At 51.4% G+C, this 22,520-nt stretch overlaps 1 protein-coding gene across 1 annotated transcript in view; it reads left to right on the forward strand.

Moving 5' to 3' along the window:
- The window catches only part of PAX7 (paired box 7), a 156,452-nt gene that overhangs the window by 76,463 nt on the left and 57,469 nt on the right, over positions 1-22,520 (forward strand). Inside the window, exons 3-4 of the mRNA XM_054175681.1 lie at positions 11,623-11,788; positions 12,599-12,798. Of these exons, the coding sequence (XP_054031656.1) occupies positions 11,623-11,788; positions 12,599-12,798 (366 nt within the window). The remainder of the gene's footprint in view (positions 1-11,622; positions 11,789-12,598; positions 12,799-22,520) is intronic.

Here is a 22,520-nt window from a genome sequence, read left to right on the forward strand (position 1 = left end):
GTGCCAGCATCACTCAGCTCCCATTCATCCCCAGACACAGAGTTTATAAAGAGAGGAGCAGGGAAATAAATCAGAGGTTTCAGGGGTTTTATTTTTTATTTCATTTTATTTCAACAGACTTTCCTCTGACTGCTGAAATAGTCACAGAGGAGCCCAGGCTGTAAAATGGAGAGCTGGGCAGCACAGCACTTGCCAGCAATCATTTCGTCTCCAAGAGCTGGTTCATTCAGTGATAATGTTTATTTTGTCTGTGAAGATGATCAGCTTTTATTTCAGGAAGGGGTTAGAGCTGCATCACTGGGCAGGGTTGGACTCAGAGCTGGGAAGCCACAAGTCCAAACCTGAGTGTAGAATCCTAGAATGGTTGGAGTTGGAAGAAGGGCCCTGAAAGATCACAGATTGTTAGGGGTTGGAAGGGACCTTGAAAGATCATCCATTCCAACCCCCCTGCCAGAGCAGGGTCACCTAGAGCAGGTCACACAGGAACACATCCAGGTGGGTCTTGAATATCTCCAGAGGGGGAGACTCCACAACCCCCCATGGCTGCCTGTTCCAGGGTTCTGTCACCCTCACATCTAGTTCTAGCTTCCTACCAGATCAGGTTGCTCAAAGCCCCTTCCAACCTGGCTTTGAACACCTCCAGGCTTGGAGCCTCCACAACTTCAATGCCTGAGTGTGAAAGTGGACAAATAACTCTCTCCCTTCTTCCTGCTTCCCCATCTGGAGTCTGAAATCCACTAGCAGATGGGAAGTGGCCGTAGCCTGCTGGTTGTTTAAAGGTAGGGATCCTTGGCCTGATCCTTTGAGGAAGATTCCAAGATTCCTTCCAAGATCAGAAAGAATGCTGCAAGAGCAAAAGGCAATCAATGTCCCAAGCAGATATTTCACTGCTGAGAGTGATTTGCTTGAAGGAGAACCCAAAAACTTGAAGTGAAAGTAGTCTGCCCAGAGCAAAATCCTCATCCCAAAGAGCTGGTTGAAATCCTTCAGTAGATGGCTATATAAATAGCTCCCACCTTCAGGAGCAGGGATCTGCCAGGAGAAAGAGAGGGGCTAAATTCATTGGCTAATCTCATTTGTGAGGAGTCATTTGTTCTGCTCCACTAACCTTCTTGAATATTTATCCTAACCAAATCACCCACAAAGCAGCAAGAGGCTCAGCCTGTTCAGCGCTGCACCAAAGTCTCACCGGCTCCAGCCACGGCCCCCCTGACATGCACAGATTAGATCTACCAGCCCCAAATCCAGGCAATCTCCTGAGCTTTTTGTCTGGTTCTCTAAAGAATTATTTCATGTAGCCTCCACGATGTTTTCACGACTCTGATGTCTGCTTTCACACCCTTCAGCCCCTGATAGAGAAAGTGTGACGGTCACTGAACCGTTGTAGGGATGAGCTAGCAGTGTGCCCAGGGGGCCAAGAAGGCCAAGGGCATCCTAGCCTGCAGCAGGAAGAGTGTGGCCAGCAGGAGCAGGGAAGTCCTTGTGCCCTGTGCTCAGCACTGCTTAGGCCACACCTGGAGTCCTGTGTCCAGTTCTGGGCTCCTTAATTTAAGAAGGACATTGAGAAGGTGTCCAGAGAAGGGCAACAAAGCTGGGAAGGGGTCTGGAGCACAGCCCTGGGAGGAGAGGCTGAGGGAGCTGGGGTTGCTTAGCCTGCAGAAGAGGAGGCTCAGGGGAGACCTTCTTGCTCTCTCCAACTCCCTGCAGGGCGGTTGGAGCCAGGTGGGGCTTGGTCTCTTCTCTCAAGCACCCAGCCCCAGAACAAGAGGACACAGTCTCAAGCTGTGCCAGGGGAGGTTTAGGCTGGAGGTGAGAAGAAAGTTCTTCCCAGAGAGAGTTGTTAGCTGTTGGAATGTGCTGCCCAGGGAGGTGGTGGAGTCCATGTCCCTGGAGGCATTCAAGAGGGGATTGGATGTGGCACTTGGTGCCATGGTCTAGTCATGAGGTCTGTGGTGACAGGTTGGAACTGATTATCTTTGAGGTCTCTTCCAACCTTGGTGATTCTGTGATTCTGTGAATCAATGTTAGGGGCTGGAAAGCTCATCCAATCCAACCCCCCTGCCAGAGCAGGGTCACCTAGAGCAGATCACACAGGAGCACACCCAGGCAGGTTTTGAGTACCTCCAGACAGGGACACTCCACAACCCCTTGGGGCAGCCTCCTCCAGGACCTGCAGGATCCCAGCTCGCTGTTCCACTTCTAGTTTGTGAGGGTTGGCCCACCACTATCCAGAAGAAGACATCTGGAAAGAGCAACAGCTCTCCCTATTCCCTCATCCCTCTTGCCACTACAATTCCCATCTGCTTCCTGGGAAACCCAGGATCTTCAGCATTCATGGCCAAAGCAAGGAGCTGCAGGGATGTGCTCTGCTTGAGAGGAGAAACTGGAGAGGACCTGATCTGGTAGAGTTGCCTTTATGACACTTGGGGAGGGACCTCAGCTGACTTTGGTGGAACACATCCAGGTGGGCCTTGAAAGTCTCCAGAGATGGAGACTCTACCACCTCTCTGGGCAGCCTGTTTCAGTGCTCTGCCACCTTCAAAGTAAAGAAGTTTCTTCTCATGTTTAGATGGAACTTCCTATGTTCAAGTGGGGGTTGGTCTCTTCTCCTAGGCAACCACTAACAGAACAAGAGGACACAGTCTCAAGCTGCACCAGGGGAGCTTTAGGCTAGATGTTAGGAAGAAGTTCTTCCCAGAAATAGAGATTGGCCATTGCCGCCCAGGGAAGTGGTGGAGTCCCCATCACTGGAGGTGTTTAGGAAGAGCCTGGCTGAGGCCCTTGGTGCCATGGTTTAGCTGATCAGATGGTGCTGGGTGAGAGGTTGGACTTGATGATCTCAAAGATCTCTTCCAACCTGGTTAATTTCTCTTCTCTTCTCTTCTCTTCTCTTCTCTTCTCTTCTCTTCTCTTCTCTTCTCTTCTCTTCTCTTCTCTTCTCTTCTCTTCTCTTCTCTTCTCTTCTCTTCTCTTCTCTTCTCTTCTCTTCTCTTCTCTTCTCTTCTCTTCTCTTCTCTTCTCTTCTCTTCGCTTCTCTTCTCTTCTCTTCTCTTCTCCTGTCTCTGGGGACTACTAAGGAGAGTCTGGCCTCATCTGGTAGAGCTGCCTTTATGCGACCTGGGGAGGGAACTCAGCTGACTTTGGTGGGGTTTTTTGTGTGTGGCTGGGCCAAAAACAGCCACATGATTCTATTCCACCTGGTTTCTGCCACCTCTTGGGGCTGTGAAAGCAAACAGATGTTGCACCTCTTCCCTTCTGCTGGGCAGCGAAGCCACGGCTTGGCTTTTCCATCCCTGTTTCCATTTATGAGCTCATTTATCCCATCTATCTTCCTCCAACATCAAGTCCTGATTAGGCTGAGCAGGAACACAACAGGCTTTCTTTCCCACAGGAGGCTCTTTCTTGACCTTCCTTTCCTCTCCTTGTCTGACAAATTGTGGGAGCTGACCCAGATCTCAGCTGCTGTGGGGATAATTCAGTCCAGCCCCATCCTGGCAGGCAGCTGTCTCTGCAGCCCTTCTCTGCTGGTTGAGAACAAGTGGCTGGGACATCTCAGGCTGGCTGGTGGCAGGGTTGGGTGCAGGTTAAATAAGAACCAGTGCTAACCTTTGCCCCAAACCAAGGATGGGCCCTTCTGGAATCAGCTGGTTCTGCAAGGCTGACAGTGATGAATTGAAGAGGTTTCTCGGTCTTGCTGTGCCTCCCTCTCCCATCTGGGAAGGGGATGGTGAAGGTAATGGCTTGAGTGATGTTCTGTGCTGACCATCTAGCCTTCAGGATCCTTGTAGTAGCAGCCTCACATACCAAAAGAGGTCCACATGGCCCAGTGAGAGACTGTGTTCTTAACCTGGGCATGACTAAAACATGAAGAACCTTGCTTGGATATCTTCTTTTCACTTATTTCCCATGAGGCCATCCCTGTATCCCTCTGCTTCCCCTCAGCAGAGCTGAGCAGTCTGCATTTCCACCTTCACACCTTCTTGAGGCATTCTTTGGAAGAGGATTCACATGGACATAAGCCCCAGATCTCTCTAGCAGGTAGCAAGTGGTGCCTTCAGTGGCTCATACTATGCTTCCATGCCCTTCCACGTTGGTGGTCCACATTACAGTTCCATTCCCACAGCACAGGAGCTCTTTGCTATGCACACAGAGAGATGATCATGAAGAATGTGTCTTTTAAGGAAAAAAAACCACCCAAGTTTCTAACAACTTTTGGGGGTGGTTGCTGCTGTTGGATTCCTCACACAGCTCTTTCCCCAAGTCCTGACATAAACCCCTGCTTAGAATCATAGAATCAATAAGGTTGGAAGAGACCTCAAAGATCAGCAAGTCCAACCTGGCACCACAGACCTCATGACTACTAGACCGTGGCTCCAAGGGCCACATCCAATCCCCTCTTGAACACCTCCAGGGATGGGGACTCCACCACCTCCCTGGGCAGCACATTCCCATGGCCAATTCCTCTTGCTGGGGAGAACTTTCTCCTCACCCCCAGCCTAAACTTCCCCTGGCACAGCTTGAGACTGTGTCCTCTTGTTCTGGTGCTGGCTGCCTGCCTGAGAGAAGAGACCAACCCCCACCTGGCTCCAAGCTCCCTTCAGGAAGTTGGAGAGAGCAAGAAGGTCTCCCCTGAGCCTCCTCTTCTGCAGGCTAAGCAACCCCAGCTCCCTCAGCCTCTCCTCCCAGGGCTGTGCTCCAGACCCCTCCCCAGCTTTGTTGCCCTTCTCTGGACACCTTTAAGAGTCTCAATGCTTGTGCAATGCAGCCCAGGGATCCTCTAGAATAACAGAGAATCATAGAATGATTATTTTAAGGATGGAAGGGACCTCTGGAGATCATGGAGTGCAACTACCCTGCCAAAGCAGGATCACTACAGGAGGAGGGATTTGGACTGGAGATGAGCAACCTGATCTAGTGTGAGGTGTCCCTGCCCATGGCAGGGGGATTGGAACTCAATGATCCTTGAGGTCCCTTCCAACCCTAACAATTCTATGATTCCATCAGAAATTCTTTACAGGGGGGGTGGGGAGACAAGGGAACAGGCTGCTGGGAGATGCTGTGGATATCCCTTCCCTGGAGGTTCTCAAGGCCAGGTTGGATGAGGCCTTGAGCACAGAATCACAGAATCACCAAGGTTGGAAAAGACCTTCAAGATCATCAAGTCCAACCTGTCACCACAGACCTCATGACTAAACCATGGCACCAGGTGCCACCACGAGCAACCTGCCTTAGAGGAAGGTGTCCCTGCCCGTGGCAGGGGGCAGGGGGTGGAAGCAGATGATCCTGAATGTCCCAACCCAACCCATTCTATGAATTTATCAATCTCTGAATGCACCCAGACAGGTCTTTGACAGCACCTAGAGAGAGACTCTCTCATCTCCACAGGCAACCCAACAGCTTCCAAACTTCCTCTTCTTCCTCCTCTTCTTTCCCCCCGCCCCCCACCCCCCCCCCTCCCCGAGCCTGGTTTTAGCAGCTGTAGCCTTCACCCCAGGCTTAACATGGTGTAACAGGATCCCTCTGGCATGGGGGGAATCTTTAGTGGCTGATAAAAACCTTAACTGTTGTGAAATGAAAGCAGGTTCCCTTTGAAGTGCTCCTCGCATTACAGTTCGATGCTCCAGCCTCTCTATTTCAACCACCAATAAAATGATTTATAAGCATAAAGGCCTGAGCCACCTTGCAGGAGGGGGAAGGGAAAGGAGTTGCTATCATTAGCTGGAATGTATCTTCTCCTCCCTCTTTTGGGGGGGGGGGCTCTGAGTTATAAGTGAGGGGCAGAATCAACCTGTTTGGGCCATGAAACCTCCCTTTCCTCTGCCCGGGGGTTCCTTTCGGGGCAGGTTTCAGTGTGCTCATGGCTGGGTTCTCCAGCCCCAAGGCTCTGGTAGGAAGCACCCTGGTGGAGGGTGGGAATCTCATTTGGTCCATGTGTTATTTACTCTCATGGTCCTCCCTTATTTCTGGGCCCCTCAATTTAAGAAAGAAGCTGAGACTCTTGAAGGTGTCCAGAGAAGGGCAACGAGGCTGGGGAGGGGTCTGGAGCACAGCCCTGGGAGGAGAGGCTGAGGGAGCTGGGGTTGCTTAGCCTGCAGAAGAGAAGGCTGAAGGGAGACCTTCTTGCTCTCTCCAACTCCCTGAAGGGAGGTTGGTGCCAGGTGGGGCTTGGTCTCTTCTCCCAGGCAGGCACCCAGCACCAGAACAAGAGGACACAGTCTCAAGCTGTGCCAGGGGAGGTTCAGGCCGGAGGTGAGGAAGAATTTCTTCCCAGCAAGAGAGATTGGCCATGGGAATGTGCTGCCCAGGGAGGTGGTGGAGTCCCCATCCCTGGAGGTGTTTAGGAAGAGCCTGGATGAGGCACTTGGTGCCATGGTTGAGTTGATCAGATGGTGTTGGGTGAGAGGTTGGGCTCGATGATCTCAGAGGTCTCTTCCAACCTGGTTAATTCTATTCTATTCTATTCTATTCTATTCTATTCTATTCTATTCTATTCTATTCTGTTCTGTTCTGTTCTGTTCTGTTCTGTTCTGTTCTCTATGATTCTATGATTCTTTGATTCTGTGACTCTCTGATTCCATGATTCTGTGACTCTTTGATTCTATGATTCTATGACTCTTTGATTCTATGACTCTTTGATTCTATGATTCTACGACTCCATGATCTATGACTCCCTGATTCTATGACACAAGAAGAGAAGCCAAGTTCTGTATCCCTAATTCAGAGCAGGAATCACACACATGCAAGCACAAGCTTGAAGAGGGGAGGCTGAGACTGGAGATGAGGAAGAAATTCCTTACAGTGAGGGTGGGGAGACACAGGCTGCCCAGGGAGGCTGTGGCTGCCCCCTCCCTGGAGGTGTTCAAGGCCAGGCTGGATGAGGCCTTGAGCAACGTGGGCTGGTGGGAGGCGTCTCTGCCCAGGGCGAGGGGGTTGGAACTGGCTGATCTTTAAGATCCTTTCCAACCCAACCCATTCTATGATTCTGTGAATCTATGAGGAAAGGCCAGGACTGTCCCCTTTGCATGACCAGGGCAAACAAAAGGTTATTTATTCATTTGTGTCGCTCACTGCTCCTAGGAACCGTGCCGTGCTTTGGACTGGATGAAAGAAGCTGTGAAGCACTCCAGACCTTGATGTTCATTCATTCATTTTCTCTCTCCTCAACCCTGCCCTAGATTTTCCTAGCCACTCTTTGGTGCCAAAAAAGATGGACCCAGCAGCTCTGACCTGCGTGGACTTGGTTGGTCAATGCAGATCGGATGTAAGCTGACCTATTTCTGTCAGGCTGCTTCAGCCAGCAGTGCAGGGAAGTAGGAGCAGGTCTGTGAAAGGAGGTGTTGGGTGCCAAGGACCTGACATCAGCCCACTGTGTCCATCTCAGGGGGCTTCATTTGCATCAGCCCTTCCAAAGCAAACTGGGCTTTGATTTTGGTGTTGGGACTGCGTGCGGCACGATGGGAAGGGATGCCCAGGATTGGGACCTTCCTGTCCAGCAGCAGCAGCAGGTCACACAGCTGTCATCTGTAGGCTGCAATCAAACAGTTTCCACATCACACCTGCAGATGGGTAAGATGTAGGAAGAGCAGGAGCAGACTGGACCAGAGGAGGCCACAAAGATGACCAGAGGGCTGGAGAACTTCCCCTGTGGGAGCAGGCTGAGAGAGTTGGGGCTGTTCAGCCTGGAGAAGAGAGGGCTCCAGGGAGACCTTAGAGCAGCCTTCCAGGAGAGCTGGGCAGGGACTTTTGACATGGGCTGGGAGTGACAGGATGAGGGACAACGGCTTTGAGCTGGAAGAGGAGAGACTGAGACTGGAGATGAGCAAGAAATTATTTCCAGTGAGGGTGGTGAGACCCTGGAACAGGTTTCCCAGGGAGGTTGTGGATGCCCTCTCCCTGGAAGTGTTCAAGGCCAGGCTGGACGAGGCTCTGAGCAACCTGTTGTAGTGTGAGGTGTCCCTGCCCATGGCAGGGGGGTTGGAACTAGATGATCCTTGAGGTCCCTTCCAACCCTGACCATTCTATGATTCCATGTGGGGACACTTCTGCCTGCAGTGCCTCAAACTCTCGTAACCCCAGCGCCTGATCTGATGCTGAGCAGCTTGGAAGCCTGATGGAGGATTTTTCTTTCCCCCCACCCCCAAATGCTTTACCCTCTTCATTTTTTGCTCCTTTTTTATTCTCTTTTTTTCATGTTGCTGTGAAATTTAATCGTGTTTTCTAGCCCTTTAGGCCTCACAAAGTCCAGCAGCTGCATTCTCATCTGGCTTGAAAGCTTATCCGCATACCTCTGAACCCCAAACAGGGACCGGGCCTGAGAGCCTCTCTGGTGAAATGAAGTAAACCAAAGCCCAGCAGACAGCTTGAGAAACCCTTCCCACTGTTGCAGGAGGGAGATAGCCCAAGGGTGGCAGTTGGAGGCTGATGCTTAGGAAATTTCCCACAGATTCTGAGTAGGAAAGGGGTAGGATGCAAATAAATTACCATTGGGTGCAAAAGGAAAAATCATACAATCATAGAATTGTTAAGGTTGGAAGGGAGCTCAAGGCTCAGCCAGCTCCAACCCCCCTGCCATGGGCAGGGACACCTCACACCGCAGCAGGTTGCTCACAGCCACCTCCAGCCTGGCTGCAAACACCTCCAGGCAGGAGGCTTCCACCACCTCCCTGGGCAGCCTGTGCCAGGCTCTCACCACCCTCCTGGGGAACAACTTCTTCCTCACATCCAATCTCAATCTACCCATTTCTTGTTTTGTTCCATCCCCCCCAGTCCTATCCCTCCCTGACACCCTCAAAAGTCTCCCCCCAGCTTTCTTGGAGCCCCCTGCAGATCCTGGAAGGTCACAATGAGGTCTCCTGGGAGCCTTCTCCTCTCCAGCCTGCACAACCCCAACTCTCTCAGGCTGTGCTCACAGCAGAGCAGCTCCAGCCCTCTGCTCCTCCTCGTGGCCCTTCTCTGGACACCTTCCAGCACCTCCAGATCCTTCTTATAATAAGGAATCATGAAAAGGTCTAAAGGGCTGGAAGGGACTTCTTAAGATCATCAAATCCAACCCCCCTGCCAGAGCATAACGATAGAATCCAGCACAGGGCATGAAAGGCTCCAGAGAAGGAGACTCCACAACCTCTCTGGGCAGTCCGATCCAGGGCTCTGTGACCCTCCCAGTGAAGGAGTTCCTTCTCATGTTGAGGTGGAACCTCCTGTGCTGGAGTTTACATCCACTGCCCCTTGTCCTATCCCAGGGTGCAGCTGAGCAGAGCCTGTCCCTGCCCCCTCCCTCCTGACCCCCAGCCCTCAGCTATTGATAGACACTGATCAAATTCCCTCTCAGTCTTCTCCTCCCCAGACTAACCACCCCCAGGGCTCTCAGTCCAGTGATTTGGGGGAGTAATTCTCTCACACTATTTTGCAAGGTGAGGGGGGAGGCTGGAAGCTGGGGGGAAGTCACCACACCCAAGATAAAACACATCAGGGCAGACCAAAATGCCTTCAGAATCGATCTCCCCTCGAGTCCTACAGGCAAAAAGCAGGGTGGGCAGAGGAAGCACGAGCCCAGCTTTGCCCACCCCTTAATCCCAGGTTTGTTTGAATGCACAGAGCTCGAATTTGGCTGCAGTACAACCCTGGTGCAGACTGCAGTGCCTCTTGCAAGGAGAGCATGTCTGAGCATACAGACAACAGTGATTTGCTGCAGTGGAGAGAAGCTGAGGGGGAAAAAAAAACAACCCACACACACCCCCTCCCCCTCCCCACCCCAGCCTTTATTCCCTCTGGTCTGGTTCTATCTATTTAGCTTGTCTAACACAGAAACCATGATGCTAATCTGTCTATTTATCCCTCCTAACAGTGCAGCCGTGTTGCTATTATGGGGCTTAATCCTTCAGCACGATTCACAGAGTTGTCAGATAACAAGGCAGAGTGGCCAGGTGGTAGCAGTGCATCTATTTGCTCCAGACTCTCCTGGAATACACAAGTTAAATCTATTCCTCTAGGTCTCATCCTTCTGCGGCTGGCCTCCTCCCTTGCTCTTTGGCGAGGTTGGAGCCTAGGCGTCAGGGCGAGCTGAGGGATGGCCTGCTGGCAAGATGGGATGGGATGGGATGGGATGGGATGGGATGGGATGGGATGGGATGGGATGGGATGGGATGGGATGGGATGGAATAGAATAGAATGGAATGGAATGGAATGGAATGGAATGGAGTAGAATAGAATAGAATGGAATGGAATGGAATGGAATGGAATGGAATGGAATGGAATGGAATGGAATGGAATGGAGTAGAATAGAATAGAATGGAGTAGAATAGAATAGAATGGAATGGAATGGAGTAGAATAGAATAGAATAGAATAGAATAGAATAGAATAGAATAGAATAGAATAGAATAGAATAGAATGGAATGGAATGGAATGGAATGGAATGGAGTAGAATAGAATAGAATGGAATGGAATGGAGTAGAATAGAATAGAATGGAATGGAATGGAATAGAATGGAATGGAATGGAATGGAATGGAATGGAGTAGAATGGAATGGAATGGAATGGAATGGAATGGAATGGAATGGAATAGAATAGAATTGAATTGAATTGAATTGAATTAACCAGGTTGGAAAAGACCTCAGAGATCATCAAGTCCAACCTATCAACCAACACCATCAGATCAACTAAACCATGGCTGGGGGTCAAGTGGAAGGGGGCAGGCACAGGCTCTGCTCAGCTGCACCCTGGGATAGGACAAGGGGCAGTGAATGTAAACTTCAGCACAGGAGGTTCTACCTCAACATGAGAAGGAACTCCTTCACTGGGAGGGTCACAGAGCCCTGGATCAGACTGCCCAGAGAGGTTGTGGAGTCTCCTTCTCTGGAGCCTTTCAAGCCCTGTGCTGGATTGTATGGTCCTGCTCTGGCAGGGGGGTTGGACTTGATATTCTTCAGAGATATCCTACAGGAAGGATCTGGAGGTGCTGGAAGGTGTCCAGAGAAGGGCCACGAGGAGGAGCAGAGGGCTGGAGCTGCTCTGCTGTGAGCACAGCCTGAGAGAGTTGGGGTTGTGCAGGCTGGAGAGGAGAAGGCTCCAAGGGGACCTAATTGTGGCCTTCCAGGATCTGCAGGGGGCTCCAAGAAAGCTGGGGAGGGACTTCTGAGGGTGTCAGGGAGGGATAGGACTGGGGGGGGATGGAGCAAAACAAGAAATGGGTAGACTGAGATTGGATGTTAGGAAGAAGTTGTTCTCCATGAGGGTGGTGAGAGCCTGGCACAGGCTGCCCAGGGAGGTGGTGGAAGCCTCCTGCCTGGAGGTGTTTGCAGCCAGGCTGGAGGTGGCTGTGAGCAACCTAACAATTCTATGATTCTATGATCTCCAGAGGTCCCTTTCAACCCCTATCTTTCTGTGACTCTGTGACTCTGTGACCTTCACCCGGGGGCAGGGCAGGGGCAGTGTTGTTATTTGGGAGAGAGGAAGCTGAGGCACGGAGGAGGCACAGGGAGGAAGACGCAAAGTCCACGTCGGGCAGTAACTCGAAGCCTTTTTCAGCCAGCGCTGTAATTCAGGTTGTGTTCCCCCCAGCAGCCCAGGAGAGAAGGGGCAGCAGGGCACAGTGAGTCTCACCTGGGTCCTTCCTCTCCCCACCAGGTGTGGTTCAGCAACCGCAGAGCCAGATGGCGCAAGCAGGCCGGGGCCAACCAGCTGGCAGCCTTCAACCACCTGCTGCCGGGGGGCTTCCCACCGACAGGAATGCCAACCCTCCCGCCGTACCAGCTGCCAGATTCCACCTACCCAACCACCACCATTTCCCAAGGTGAGCACCCATCCACCTCCCCTGCTCCTCTGCTCTTGCCTGACAGCATCCCAGCCTCCCTTGCCCAGGTCATGCCATCCCACAAAGGGTTTTTTTAACACAAGGAAGTTTTCCTTTAGTTGGGAAGAGAATTCTTTGGGGGTCTTTTTTCTTCCCATGCCAAATGAAACTCCATAGTGTTCTCCTGTGTCTCACTGTCCTTTCTCTACAGTCTCCTGACTCTAGCTCATAGAATGGTTTGGGTTGGAAAGGACCTTGAAGATCATCTAGTCCCAACCCCCCTGCCGTGGGCAGGGACACCTCCCACCAGCCCAGGTTGCTCAAAGCCTCATCCAACCTGGCCTTGAACACCTCCAGGGAGGGGGCAGCCACAACCTCCCTGGGCAACCTGTGCCAGCGTCTCCCCACCCTCACTGGAAAGAATTTCTTGCTCATCTCCAGTCTCAACCTGCCCTCCTCAAGCAGTTCTTCATTCAGCTTTGACATGATGAGCACAGCAGCCCAAAAGGAGCAGCACATAGCACAGTGCTGTCAACCAACAGCCCCAAGTCCTTTTTTCCAGTGGGGAGCAGCTTCCAGCCACTCTGCCCCAGGTCTGGAGCATTCTTGGGGTTGCTGTGAGCCAAGTGCAGCACCCAGCACCTGGCCTTGTTGACCCTCATCCTACTGACCTTGGCCCATTGATCCCCACCTGGCCAGGTCCCTCTACAAAAGCCTTTCTGCCCTTCAACAGCTCAACACTCCCACCCAATTTAGTATCATCTTCACACCCTCCCACAGCTGTTCACCCCCCAAACACTCTCTCCACAGATGGGGGGAGCACTGTACACAGGCCCCAGCCCCTGCCACCCTCCACCATGCACCAGGGAGGACTTGCCGCAGCCGCCGCTGCCGACACCGGCTCTGCCTACGGGGCCCGACACAGCTTCTCCAGCTACTCAGACAGCTTCATGAATGCTGCAGCTCCTGCCAACCACATGAATCCTGTTAGCAACGGCCTCTCTCCACAGGTATGTCACCTGCTTCCATTCTCTTTCCATGGCTGGGAGCGTTTGGCCGGGCGCAGGGCAAGGCTGCAGGCTATGGCGGCGCACTGTGCTTAACCAGGGGGGTTGTGGTGACTGCCACCAGCTCTTGGAGGCAGCCCAGTGGCAGCAAGTGGCTTGTCTGGTTATCAGCAACATCTCTGCCCTGAGCTCAGAGTGTTTGCATGCTGTGAGTTCCCACATCCAGGTTAGCACACTGTCGTGCAGCCAAACAGCAGGACCTGGAGCGCTGGTGCTCACCCTCTCAGCCCTCCAAAAGAATTCCAGGCCCTTCAGTTGTGGATTTTAGCCTCCTGACAGCATGTTTGACTTTTGCCCAGCTACTTCTTGCAAGCTCTGTTTGGATGTAGTCCATGGTTTGTGGGTGACTGATTCAGAGATAGGTGATGCCAGCTTGTCCAAGCCTGGTTGGAACACGGAAAGCTCCTCCTTATGGAAGCGTCATGGATCTGAGCTTCCTCAAAGCAGCAGGATGTAGATCTGGGATTTGGTTTTGAGAGACTAATTGCCACGTGGAGAATGCTGCTGATGCTTTCCATGAGGCCAGGATAAGAGGTGTGGGGAAGCATTAGAGGAGGGAAGCTGCCCTTCACATGCATCTGCTTGTGTAAAAGAGTGGAGCAAGTAGGTTTGAAGTTTACCAGGCAACAACCTCATGCAGCCCCTTGATTTCAAATCCCTGCCTGAACTCACAGTAGAGCACCCATGACCTGACTCTAGGAGCTGTGCTCCAAACCTCAGCCTTCCAAAGCTCTTAGGCTTGCCCAGATTGCTTCCAGTTGTGTGCATGGCTCTGCAGTGCTGCAATGACAGAGCAGGTTAAACCCCATCATCAGCTGCTCTGAAGAGGGCAGAGCTTGTGCTGTGTGTGTGTGAGAGACTGGACTTATGTTCTCAGCTGGAGAGCTCCCTGAAATCTGTGGAGACACCAGGATGTACAGCACTAAGAGCATGAGTTGCTCTGTCCCTGTCCTGGGATAAGAATTGGAGTTTTCAGTCACCTCATTAGGTAGAGCTTTTCACCTTCTCTTTGCTTGACTCTGATGTCATCTGTTCTCCAAAGGCACATTTGGGTTTGAGTGGAACAAAGGAGGCTCAGGGGAGACCTTCTTGCTCTCTCCAACTCCCTGAAGGGAGGTTGGAGCCAGGTGGGGGTTGGGCTCTTCTCCCAGGCAGCCAGCACCAGAACAAGAGGACACAGTCTCAAGCTGTGCCAGGGGAAGTTTAGGCTGGAGGTGAGAAGAAAGTTCTTCCCAGAAGGAGTAATTGGCCATTGGAATGTGCTGCCCAGGGAGGTGGTGGAGTCCCCATCTCTGGAGGTGTTCAAGAGGGGATTGGATGTGGCACTTGGAGCTATGGTTTAGTAGTCAGGAGGTGTTGGGTGACAGCTTGGACTTGCTGATCTCTGAGGTCTTTTCCAACCTTGTTGATTCTATGATTCTAAAGCATGCAGAGCAGGCTGAGAATCAAGAGCAGGGACTTGTATCTGGGTAGGGGTACCTGGAAGGACCTTTTGTGTTTGCTTTTTGGTCACTTGTGACACACAGAGCCACACAAAGTGCACCGCGGCAGCTGGTTCAGAGTGGCCCAGTGATGCTGTTTAAGACAGGAAAAGCAAAGCCATCTGAAACCCCAGGGAGAAATTAGGTAGGCAGCTGAAATGAAAAGGCTACAACTGTTGTAGAGAGGAGTCCAATAAATGGGGACAGCAGAGAGGTCTGTGGGGTCGAAGCTGCGATCGTTTGTGATCTCTCGAGTGTGAAAATGAAACACTGAGTGCCAGTGGAAAGAGGGAAATGCTTGCAGCTCCTCTGGAATGGCATCCAAATCCCACTTCTAGCTGTGAGTGGTCAGAAAGAAACTGTTAGAAGTGTGGCTGGCATGGGGCTGAATCTTGCCTCCAAGGGTTTTTTAAGTAGAGGATCATAGAGTCAAAGAGTCATAGAGTCATAGAATCATAGAGTCATAGAAACACAGTCATAGAATCAGAGTGATATAGTGAGAGTCATAGAGTCATAGAGTCATAGAAACACAGTCATAGAATCATAGAGTGATATAGTGAGAGTCATAGAGTCATAGAATCATAGTCATAGAGTCAGAATCAGAGTCATAGAGTCATAGAAACATAGTCATAGAATCATAGAGTCATAGAGACATAGAATCACAGAGGCATGGAGACATAGAACCATAGTGTCATAGAGTCATAGTATCCTAGTCAAGAGTCACAGAGTCAGAATCAGAGTCACAGAGTCATAGAATCACAGTCATAGAGTCATAGCATCATAGAGTCATAGCATCATAGAGTGATATAGTGATAGTCATAGAGTCATAGAATCATAGTCATAGAGTCATAGAAACATAGTCATAGAATCACAGAGTCATGGAGACATAGAATCATAGTGTCATAGAGTCATAGAATCCTAGTCAAGAGTCATAGAGTCAGAATCAGAGTCAAAGAGTCAGAGTCGTAGAATCACAGTCATAGAGTCATAGAAACATAGAGTCATAGCATCATAGAGTGACAGAGTGACAGTTATAGAGTCATAGAATTATAGAGTCATAGAATCAGAGTCATAGAGTCATAGAATCATAGAATGTTCTGGGTTGGAAGGGACCTCCAAAGCTCATCCAGTCCAACCCCTCTGCAATGAGCAGGGATATCCTCCACTAGATCAGACCAGAGCCCTGTCCAGCTTCACCATGAATATCTCCAGGGAAGGGGCCCCAGCCACCCCCCAGGCAACCTGTTCCAGTGTTCCACCACACTTCTTCCTCACATCCAACCTCAATCTGCTCTGCTCTACTTTGAAGCCATTGTCCCTGGTCCTGTCCCTGCAGGCCTTGGCAAACAGTCTCTTTGCAACCTTCTTGTAGCCCCTGCAGGTACTGGCAGGCTGCTGTTAGGTCTCCCTGGAGCCTTCTCCAGGCTGAACACCCCCAGCTCCCTCAGCCTGTCCTCGTAGCAGGATTTGGAGGGGGGTGGAGGGGGTGGAAATCAGGAGATGCCTTTCTGACAAGGGACTTCTAAGAGCACTGGGCTTGAGAGAGGAGGGTGTAGCATGGAATTCAAAGGCAGGCTGCAGGTTGGAGGGTCCAGGGCAGGTGATTAATTCAGCTTATCACAAGTCCAGTTTAGCACCACGGAATAGGTTAAGGCTGAGATCCTCACGATAAGCTGCACGGGGAGCCACATCCAAGCCCACCAGGCAATTTCCATTCCTCCAGCTTCATCACCTCCTTACCAGTCCCACTCACTAAATCACAGGCTGATTGAAATGACCAGACCAAGGCTTTTTCTCTGCTTATCCCCTATCCCAAATTACCCTGCCCCCAGGCTCAGGCTAGGGGAAGATAGAGTCCTGAGCCAATAAGCCCTTTGTATGGGAAAGAGAGGATGCATTATCTGGCAGGCCTGAAGAAAAGAGAGCTTTGCTCCCCAAGAAGGGGAGATTCCCATTTTCCTAATGCTTTTAATCATGTGAGGGCCAAGATAGCAGCATATAAATTCTTCTATCTCTTTTGTGCACGGAAAGGCTAACCCGGGTTATTTTATGACTGCTTTATATGTTCCCTTAATCTTGCTCCTTCCCTGCCTTTCTAAGCCCTCTGCTGTTCCTGGTGGAAGGCTGCAAGAAATGCTCCTAGCAGCATCAGGCAGAACTCCCAAAGTGTCCTCTTTTATCTTGGAGTAGACTCCCTCAAGTGGAAAAGGCCCCATAATGATCATCAAATCCAGCCCCAGGCCTTTTGGAGTGGGGCTGAGTTAAAGTTTTCTCAGGTCTCAATATGGGATGCTCTGTATCTGTGCTCTCCACAGCCACCTGAAGGGAGGTTTTAGCCAGGTGGGGGTTGGTCTCTTCCTCCAGGCACCCAGCACCAGAGCAAGAGGACACAGTCTCAAGCTGCGCCGGGGGAAGTTTAGGCTGGAGGTGAGGAGAAAGTCCTTCCCAGGGGAATGTGCTGCCCAGGGAGGTGGTGGACTCCCCATCCCTAGAGGTGTTCAAAAAAGGCTTGGAGCCATGGTTTAGTTGTCAGGAGGTGTTAGGCATTAGGTAACAAGTTGAACTTGATGATCTCTGAGGTCTTTTCCAACCTGGCTGATTCTATGACTCAACCACTCCACAGCACTACAGGTGGACCCCGCTGCACCTCAGCCCTCCCGTCCTCCTGCCCCAGCTAGCTCTGGTATCTGGTTGCTCTCTGCAGGGAGAACTATCAGCTGCAAGCAAGGAGGGAGCTGAGGAGATAGGAAACCCAAAAACCAAACAATGGGGATTTGAAATGATGGCAATTTGTCTGAGCTGCAAACAGACACTTCTCTGGTTTCATCCCCCAGCAGCAGCAGCAGCAGCAGCAGCAGCAGGAGGGAGATTTCTTTGCAGTTTAGACAAGCAGGGGAGGTGGGGGCCAGGCTGGCTAAGAGCTCCCAGCACTTGCTCCCCCCTCTGCATGCTATCCAGTTACCCCAGGATTGGGTGTCCCAGCCAGAATCCACCAGACAGGCACGGTGCTGCTGGCAGCTGAAATTCTAGAGGAGCAGCAGGGCATTTCCATTCCCCCAAGAGAGAAAAGGGGATCATGTTTGGCCTCTGTAGGCTCCATGTCCCCCACTCCCACACACTCACTTTTAGCCCCTCCCCCCCCCCCCCCCCCAGGTCCTGACACTGCTGAAAGCTTTACCCACACTTCACGTGGGAAATGGTCAAGGTCCCTCCTTGCTTTCCAGCCTGTAGCACACAAAGCCTTGTGCCTGTCCAGCTCTGCTGCTGGATCCCCCAAAGCAGTCCCCAGGGAGTTTCCCCACTTTAGAGGCTGCTCTGGTTGGACTTGATGATCTCTGGAGGTCCCTTCCAACCCCTTCTGTTCTGTAGTTCTGCCTCTGTTTCAGAGCAGAGGCTGAGGAGGAGTGAGAGGACAGGAGGGAATTTTTATCCTCAGCTACTTGATCTCATGATGTTTGATAGAGGAGAGCAGAGTGGAATGGAATGGAATGGAGAATGGAATGGAGACTGGAATGGAGAATGGAATGGAATGGGATGGAATGGAGAATGGAATAGAGAATAGAATGGAATAGAGAATGGGATGGAATGGAGAATGGAATGGAGAATGGAATGGAATGGAGACTGGAATGGAGAATGGAATGGAATGGGATGGAATGGAGAATGGAATAGAGAATGGAATAGAGAATAGAATGGCATGGAGAATGGGATGGAATGGAGAATGGAATGGAGAATGGAATAGAGAATAGAATGGCATGGAGAATGGGATGGAATGGAGAATGGAATGGAGAATGGAATGGAATGGAGACTGGAATGGAGAATGGAATGGAATGGGATGGAATGGAGAATGGAATAGAGAATGGAATAGAGAATAGAATGGCATGGAGAATGCGATGGAATGGAGAATGGAATGGAGAATGGGATGGAATGGAATGGAGAATGGAATAGAGAATGGAATGGGATGGAATAGAATAGAATAGAATAGAATAGAATAGAATAGAATAGAATAGAATAGAATAGAATAGAATAGAATAGAATAGAATAGAATAGAATAATTCAGGCTGGAAAAGACCTTTTAAGGTCCAATTAAGGCCAATTCCAACCACTAACCCAACACCACCAAGTCTTTGGGTAAACCTTGTCCCTCAGAACCACATCTATAAGGTTTTTAGACCCCTTCCAGGGATGGGGACTCCACCACTGCCCCAAGCAGCCTGTGCCAGGCCTTGACAACCTTCAAGGGGAAGAAATTTCTCCTAATGTCCAAAGAAAAGCTCCCCAGGTGCAACCTGAGACCACCTCCTTTTGTCCTGTCACTTGCTACTTGGGATACCAGACCAACTTGGGATACCAGACCAACCCTTCCATGGCTCCAAGTTCCTTCCAGGGAGTTGTAGAAAGCCAGAAGGTCTCTCCTCAGCCTCTTTTCCTCCAGGTTGAACAAACCCCAGCTGCTCCTCAGAGAAGTTGCTCTCTAGACCCTTCACCACCTTTGTTGCCCTTCTCTGGCCCTGTTTCAGCACTTGATGTGTTCCCTTCATACAAGAACACCAAGTTGGTTGCACAAAGACTAGTCCCACATGCCTGAACTGCTCCCTGGCATGATCACAGAATCACAGAATCACCAAGGTTGGAAAAGACCTCAGGGATCATCAAGTCCAACCTATTACCTGATGACTACTAAACCATGGCTCCAAGTGCCACATCCAAGCCCCTCTTGAACACCTCCAGGGATGGGGACTCCACCACCTCCCTGGGCAGCACATCCCAATGGCAAATTAGTCTTTCTGGCAAGAACTTTCTCCTCACCTCCATCCTGAACTTCCCCTGGCACAGCTTGAGACTGTGTCCTCTTGTTCTGGTGCTGCCTGCCTGGGAGAAGAGACCAACCCCCACCTGGCTACAACCTCCCTTCAGGGAGTTGCAGAGAGCAAGAAGGTCTCCCCTGAGCCTCCTCTGCTCCAGGCTAAGCAACCCCAGCTCCCTCATCCTCTCCTCCCAGGGCTGTGCTCCAGACCCCTCCCCAGCTTTGTTTGCCCTTCTCTGGACACCTTCAAGTCTCTCAATGTCCTTCTTGAACTGAGGGGCCCAGAACTGGACACAGGACTCAAGGAGTGACCTAAGCAGTGCTGAGCACAGGGCACAAGGACTTCCCTGCTCCTGCTGGCCACACTCTTCCTGATGCCATTCCTGAGGCCAGGATGCCCTTGGCCTTCTTGGTCCCCTGGGCACACTGCTGGCTCCTGTTCAGCCAGCTGTCAATCGGCACCCCCAGGTCCCTTTCTGTTTGGCAGCTCTCCAGCCACTCCAACCCCAATCTCTCATGTCATGTCCCTTCCTAGACCTTAGTGAGAGACCTCAGGGTAACCCAAGCCGTGCTTTGTGCTGGTGTCATGCTGGAACAGCCTTTGCAGCAGACAGAGCTCTTGCCCTGAGCGCTGCCTGCTTGAGAAACATCTGCAGGCAGATGAGTCACCTTACATCTGTCAGGATGCACTGGGTGGTGGCACAGTCACGGATTATCAGCTCTGAGAAGCAAGAACGTGCAGGAGAGAGGTCCCCATCGCCCCTCCGTGGTCCCAGGGGCTGGCAGCAGCTGTCACACATTCAGCTGGGCTGACTCAGCGGCTCGTAGCTGCCCCTGGGCTGGTCGTGCCTGTGCCAAAGCACAGCAAAGATACAGAGCCCCGAAGCAATGTGAGGCAGGAAGAGTGAGTAACCAGTTAGTAGTCCCCCAGAGTGGGATTTCTGGCCCTGGAGCTTCTGTCTCACTGTTTCTCCCAAGAGTGGGTTGCAAATCTGAGGGTGGGGGTGGGCTGGGAGGGGTGTAGGGTTTATTTCCTTGACAACATATCCCACTCATCTTCATCCCACAGAGGGAAAAACTTCTTTATTAACAGTATCTATCATCCCTGGAGGGGTTCAGGAGGGGATTGGATGTGGCACTTGGTGCCATGGTTTAGTCATGAGGTCTGTGGTGACAGGTTGGACTGGATGATCTTTGAGGTCTCTTCCAACCTTGGTGATTCCATGACATGGCCAGCAGCCATGGTCATGCTTCAGAAGAAGCCTTGTGCCCATCTGGTTGACAGCTCACACCTGTGCTAGCTGAGGCTTGTCCCTCAGTGTGGCCTGGGTAAGGCTTGTGACAAACAGCTCAGGAAGTCATAGCCTTGCTTTGCTTGGAAGAGACCTTTAAGGTCATCAAATCCAAGCCTCAAGCCAGCACAGCCAGGTCACCACTAAACCATGGCCCTCAGCACCACATCTCCATGGCTTTGAAACCTCTCCAGGGATAGGGACTCCACCACTCCCCTGGCCAGTCCTAGGTACTTTTCCACCAGGCAGTTTCCAGCCCCAGGCATGGAGCAGCTGTGACCCAAGTGCAGGACCCAGCCCTTGGCCTTGTTGAACCTCCTTCCACTGGCCTCAGCTCACTGATAAATCCAGCCCACATCCCTCTGTAGGGCCTCCAGCGGACCAAGAGTTCCTCCCAGCTTAGTGTCATCTCCAAACTGACTGAAGGTGTCCTCAACCTTGCCCAAATCACTGATAAAGACATTAAAGAGAACTGCTCCCAGCACTGAGCCCTGGCAAACTCAGACTTAAGTCCAGTTGCATCCTGATCAGCATCTGACAGCCCTTCAAGAGGTGTCTGTGCTGCAGGGTGGGCTGAGGTGGGAGGGTGGGCGGTTGGAGCAGATGATCTCTGAGGTCCCTTCCAACCTGTCCCACTCTGTGAATCCATGAATTCAATGAAAAGAGAGAGCTGAGGTCCACATTTGGCTGTGCCTCTGCCATTTGTGGTGTGGGGACAGCCCCTGGGTGCTTTCCAAACAGCCAAGAGGTAGGGACACTGAATCATAGAATCACAGAATCGAGCAGGTTGGAAAAGACCTCAGAGCTCAGCAAGTCCAACCTGCTACCTAACACCTCCTGACAACTAAACCATGGCTCCAAGTGCCACATCCAATCCCCTCTTGAACACCTCCAGGGACAGGGACTCCACCACCTCCCTGGGCAGCACATTCCCCTGGCCAATTCCTCTTGCTGGGAAGAACTTTCTCCTCACCTCCAGCCTGAACTTCCCCTGGGGCAGCTTGAGACATGTTGCCTTTGGAGCTGTTTCATCTCTAGCTCCTCTCTTCTGCCTCTTCAAATGTCTTCCTGCTCTTTAGGAAGATTTTCAGAGAATCAGGGAATAGATTTGATTTTAGCTTCCCACCACCCCCACCTCCACTGCTTCCCCTCCTAAAATTTCTGCTGCCCTTTCAGACCCAGCCCTGTCTCTTTGCAGCAGCATCTTGGGGTCTTGCAGGGGTTTATTCCAAAGGTTTGCTGCAGATGGCAGCTCCCTGTGGAGCTGCAGAACACACTCAGGTCTGGGTTGAGAGCCAGGCATTTCCCAGACTTTCCCTCACATTTTCTTGCTGAGACCTCTAAATCTTTGAACAAACCCACAGAGATTAGGACAATTCCAGGAGCACAAAGAGCCAAGAGAAACTTGTTCAACCATCACATATTTGTTGCTTTAATTTTCTCAGAGGCTTCCAGTGACTGCTTCTCCTTTTTTTTCCCCCTTCATGTGTTGTTCCATGAGCAAATCCATTCCCAGTGCTATGGCAGCATCTGAAGGTTGGAGTCAGGATGTACAATTGCTGGTTTATCATTGTTGGGGTTTTCTGGAGGGACACTTGAAGCCCAGCTCAGGCTCTGGCCAGAAATTTACTCTCTGAACTCAAGGATCATAGAAGCATAGAATGAATAAGGTTGGAAAAAGACCTCAGAGATCATCAAGTCCAACCTGTCACCCACAACCTCCTGACTACTAAACCATGGCTCCAAGTGCCACATCCAAGCCCTACGAGGAGAGGCTGAGGGAGCTGGGATTGTTTAGCCTGGAGAAGAGGAGGCTCAGGGGAGACCTCATTGCTCTCTCCAACTCCCTGAAGGGAGGTTGTAGCCAGGAGGGAGTTGGTCTCTTCTCTCAGGCACCCAGCACCAGAACAAGAGGACACAGTCTCAAGCTGCACCAGGGGAAGTTTAAGCTCAAGGTGAGGAGAAAGTTCTTCCCTGAGAGTTGTTAGCCATGGGAATGTGCTGCCCAGGGAGGTGGTGGAGTCCCCAGCCCTGGAGGTGTTCAAAAAGGGATTGGATGTGGCACTTGGTGCCATGGTCTAGTCATGA

Source organism: Dryobates pubescens, chromosome 33 (assembly GCF_014839835.1).
Source record: "Dryobates pubescens isolate bDryPub1 chromosome 33, bDryPub1.pri, whole genome shotgun sequence".
NCBI classification, from domain to species: domain Eukaryota; kingdom Metazoa; phylum Chordata; class Aves; order Piciformes; family Picidae; genus Dryobates; species Dryobates pubescens.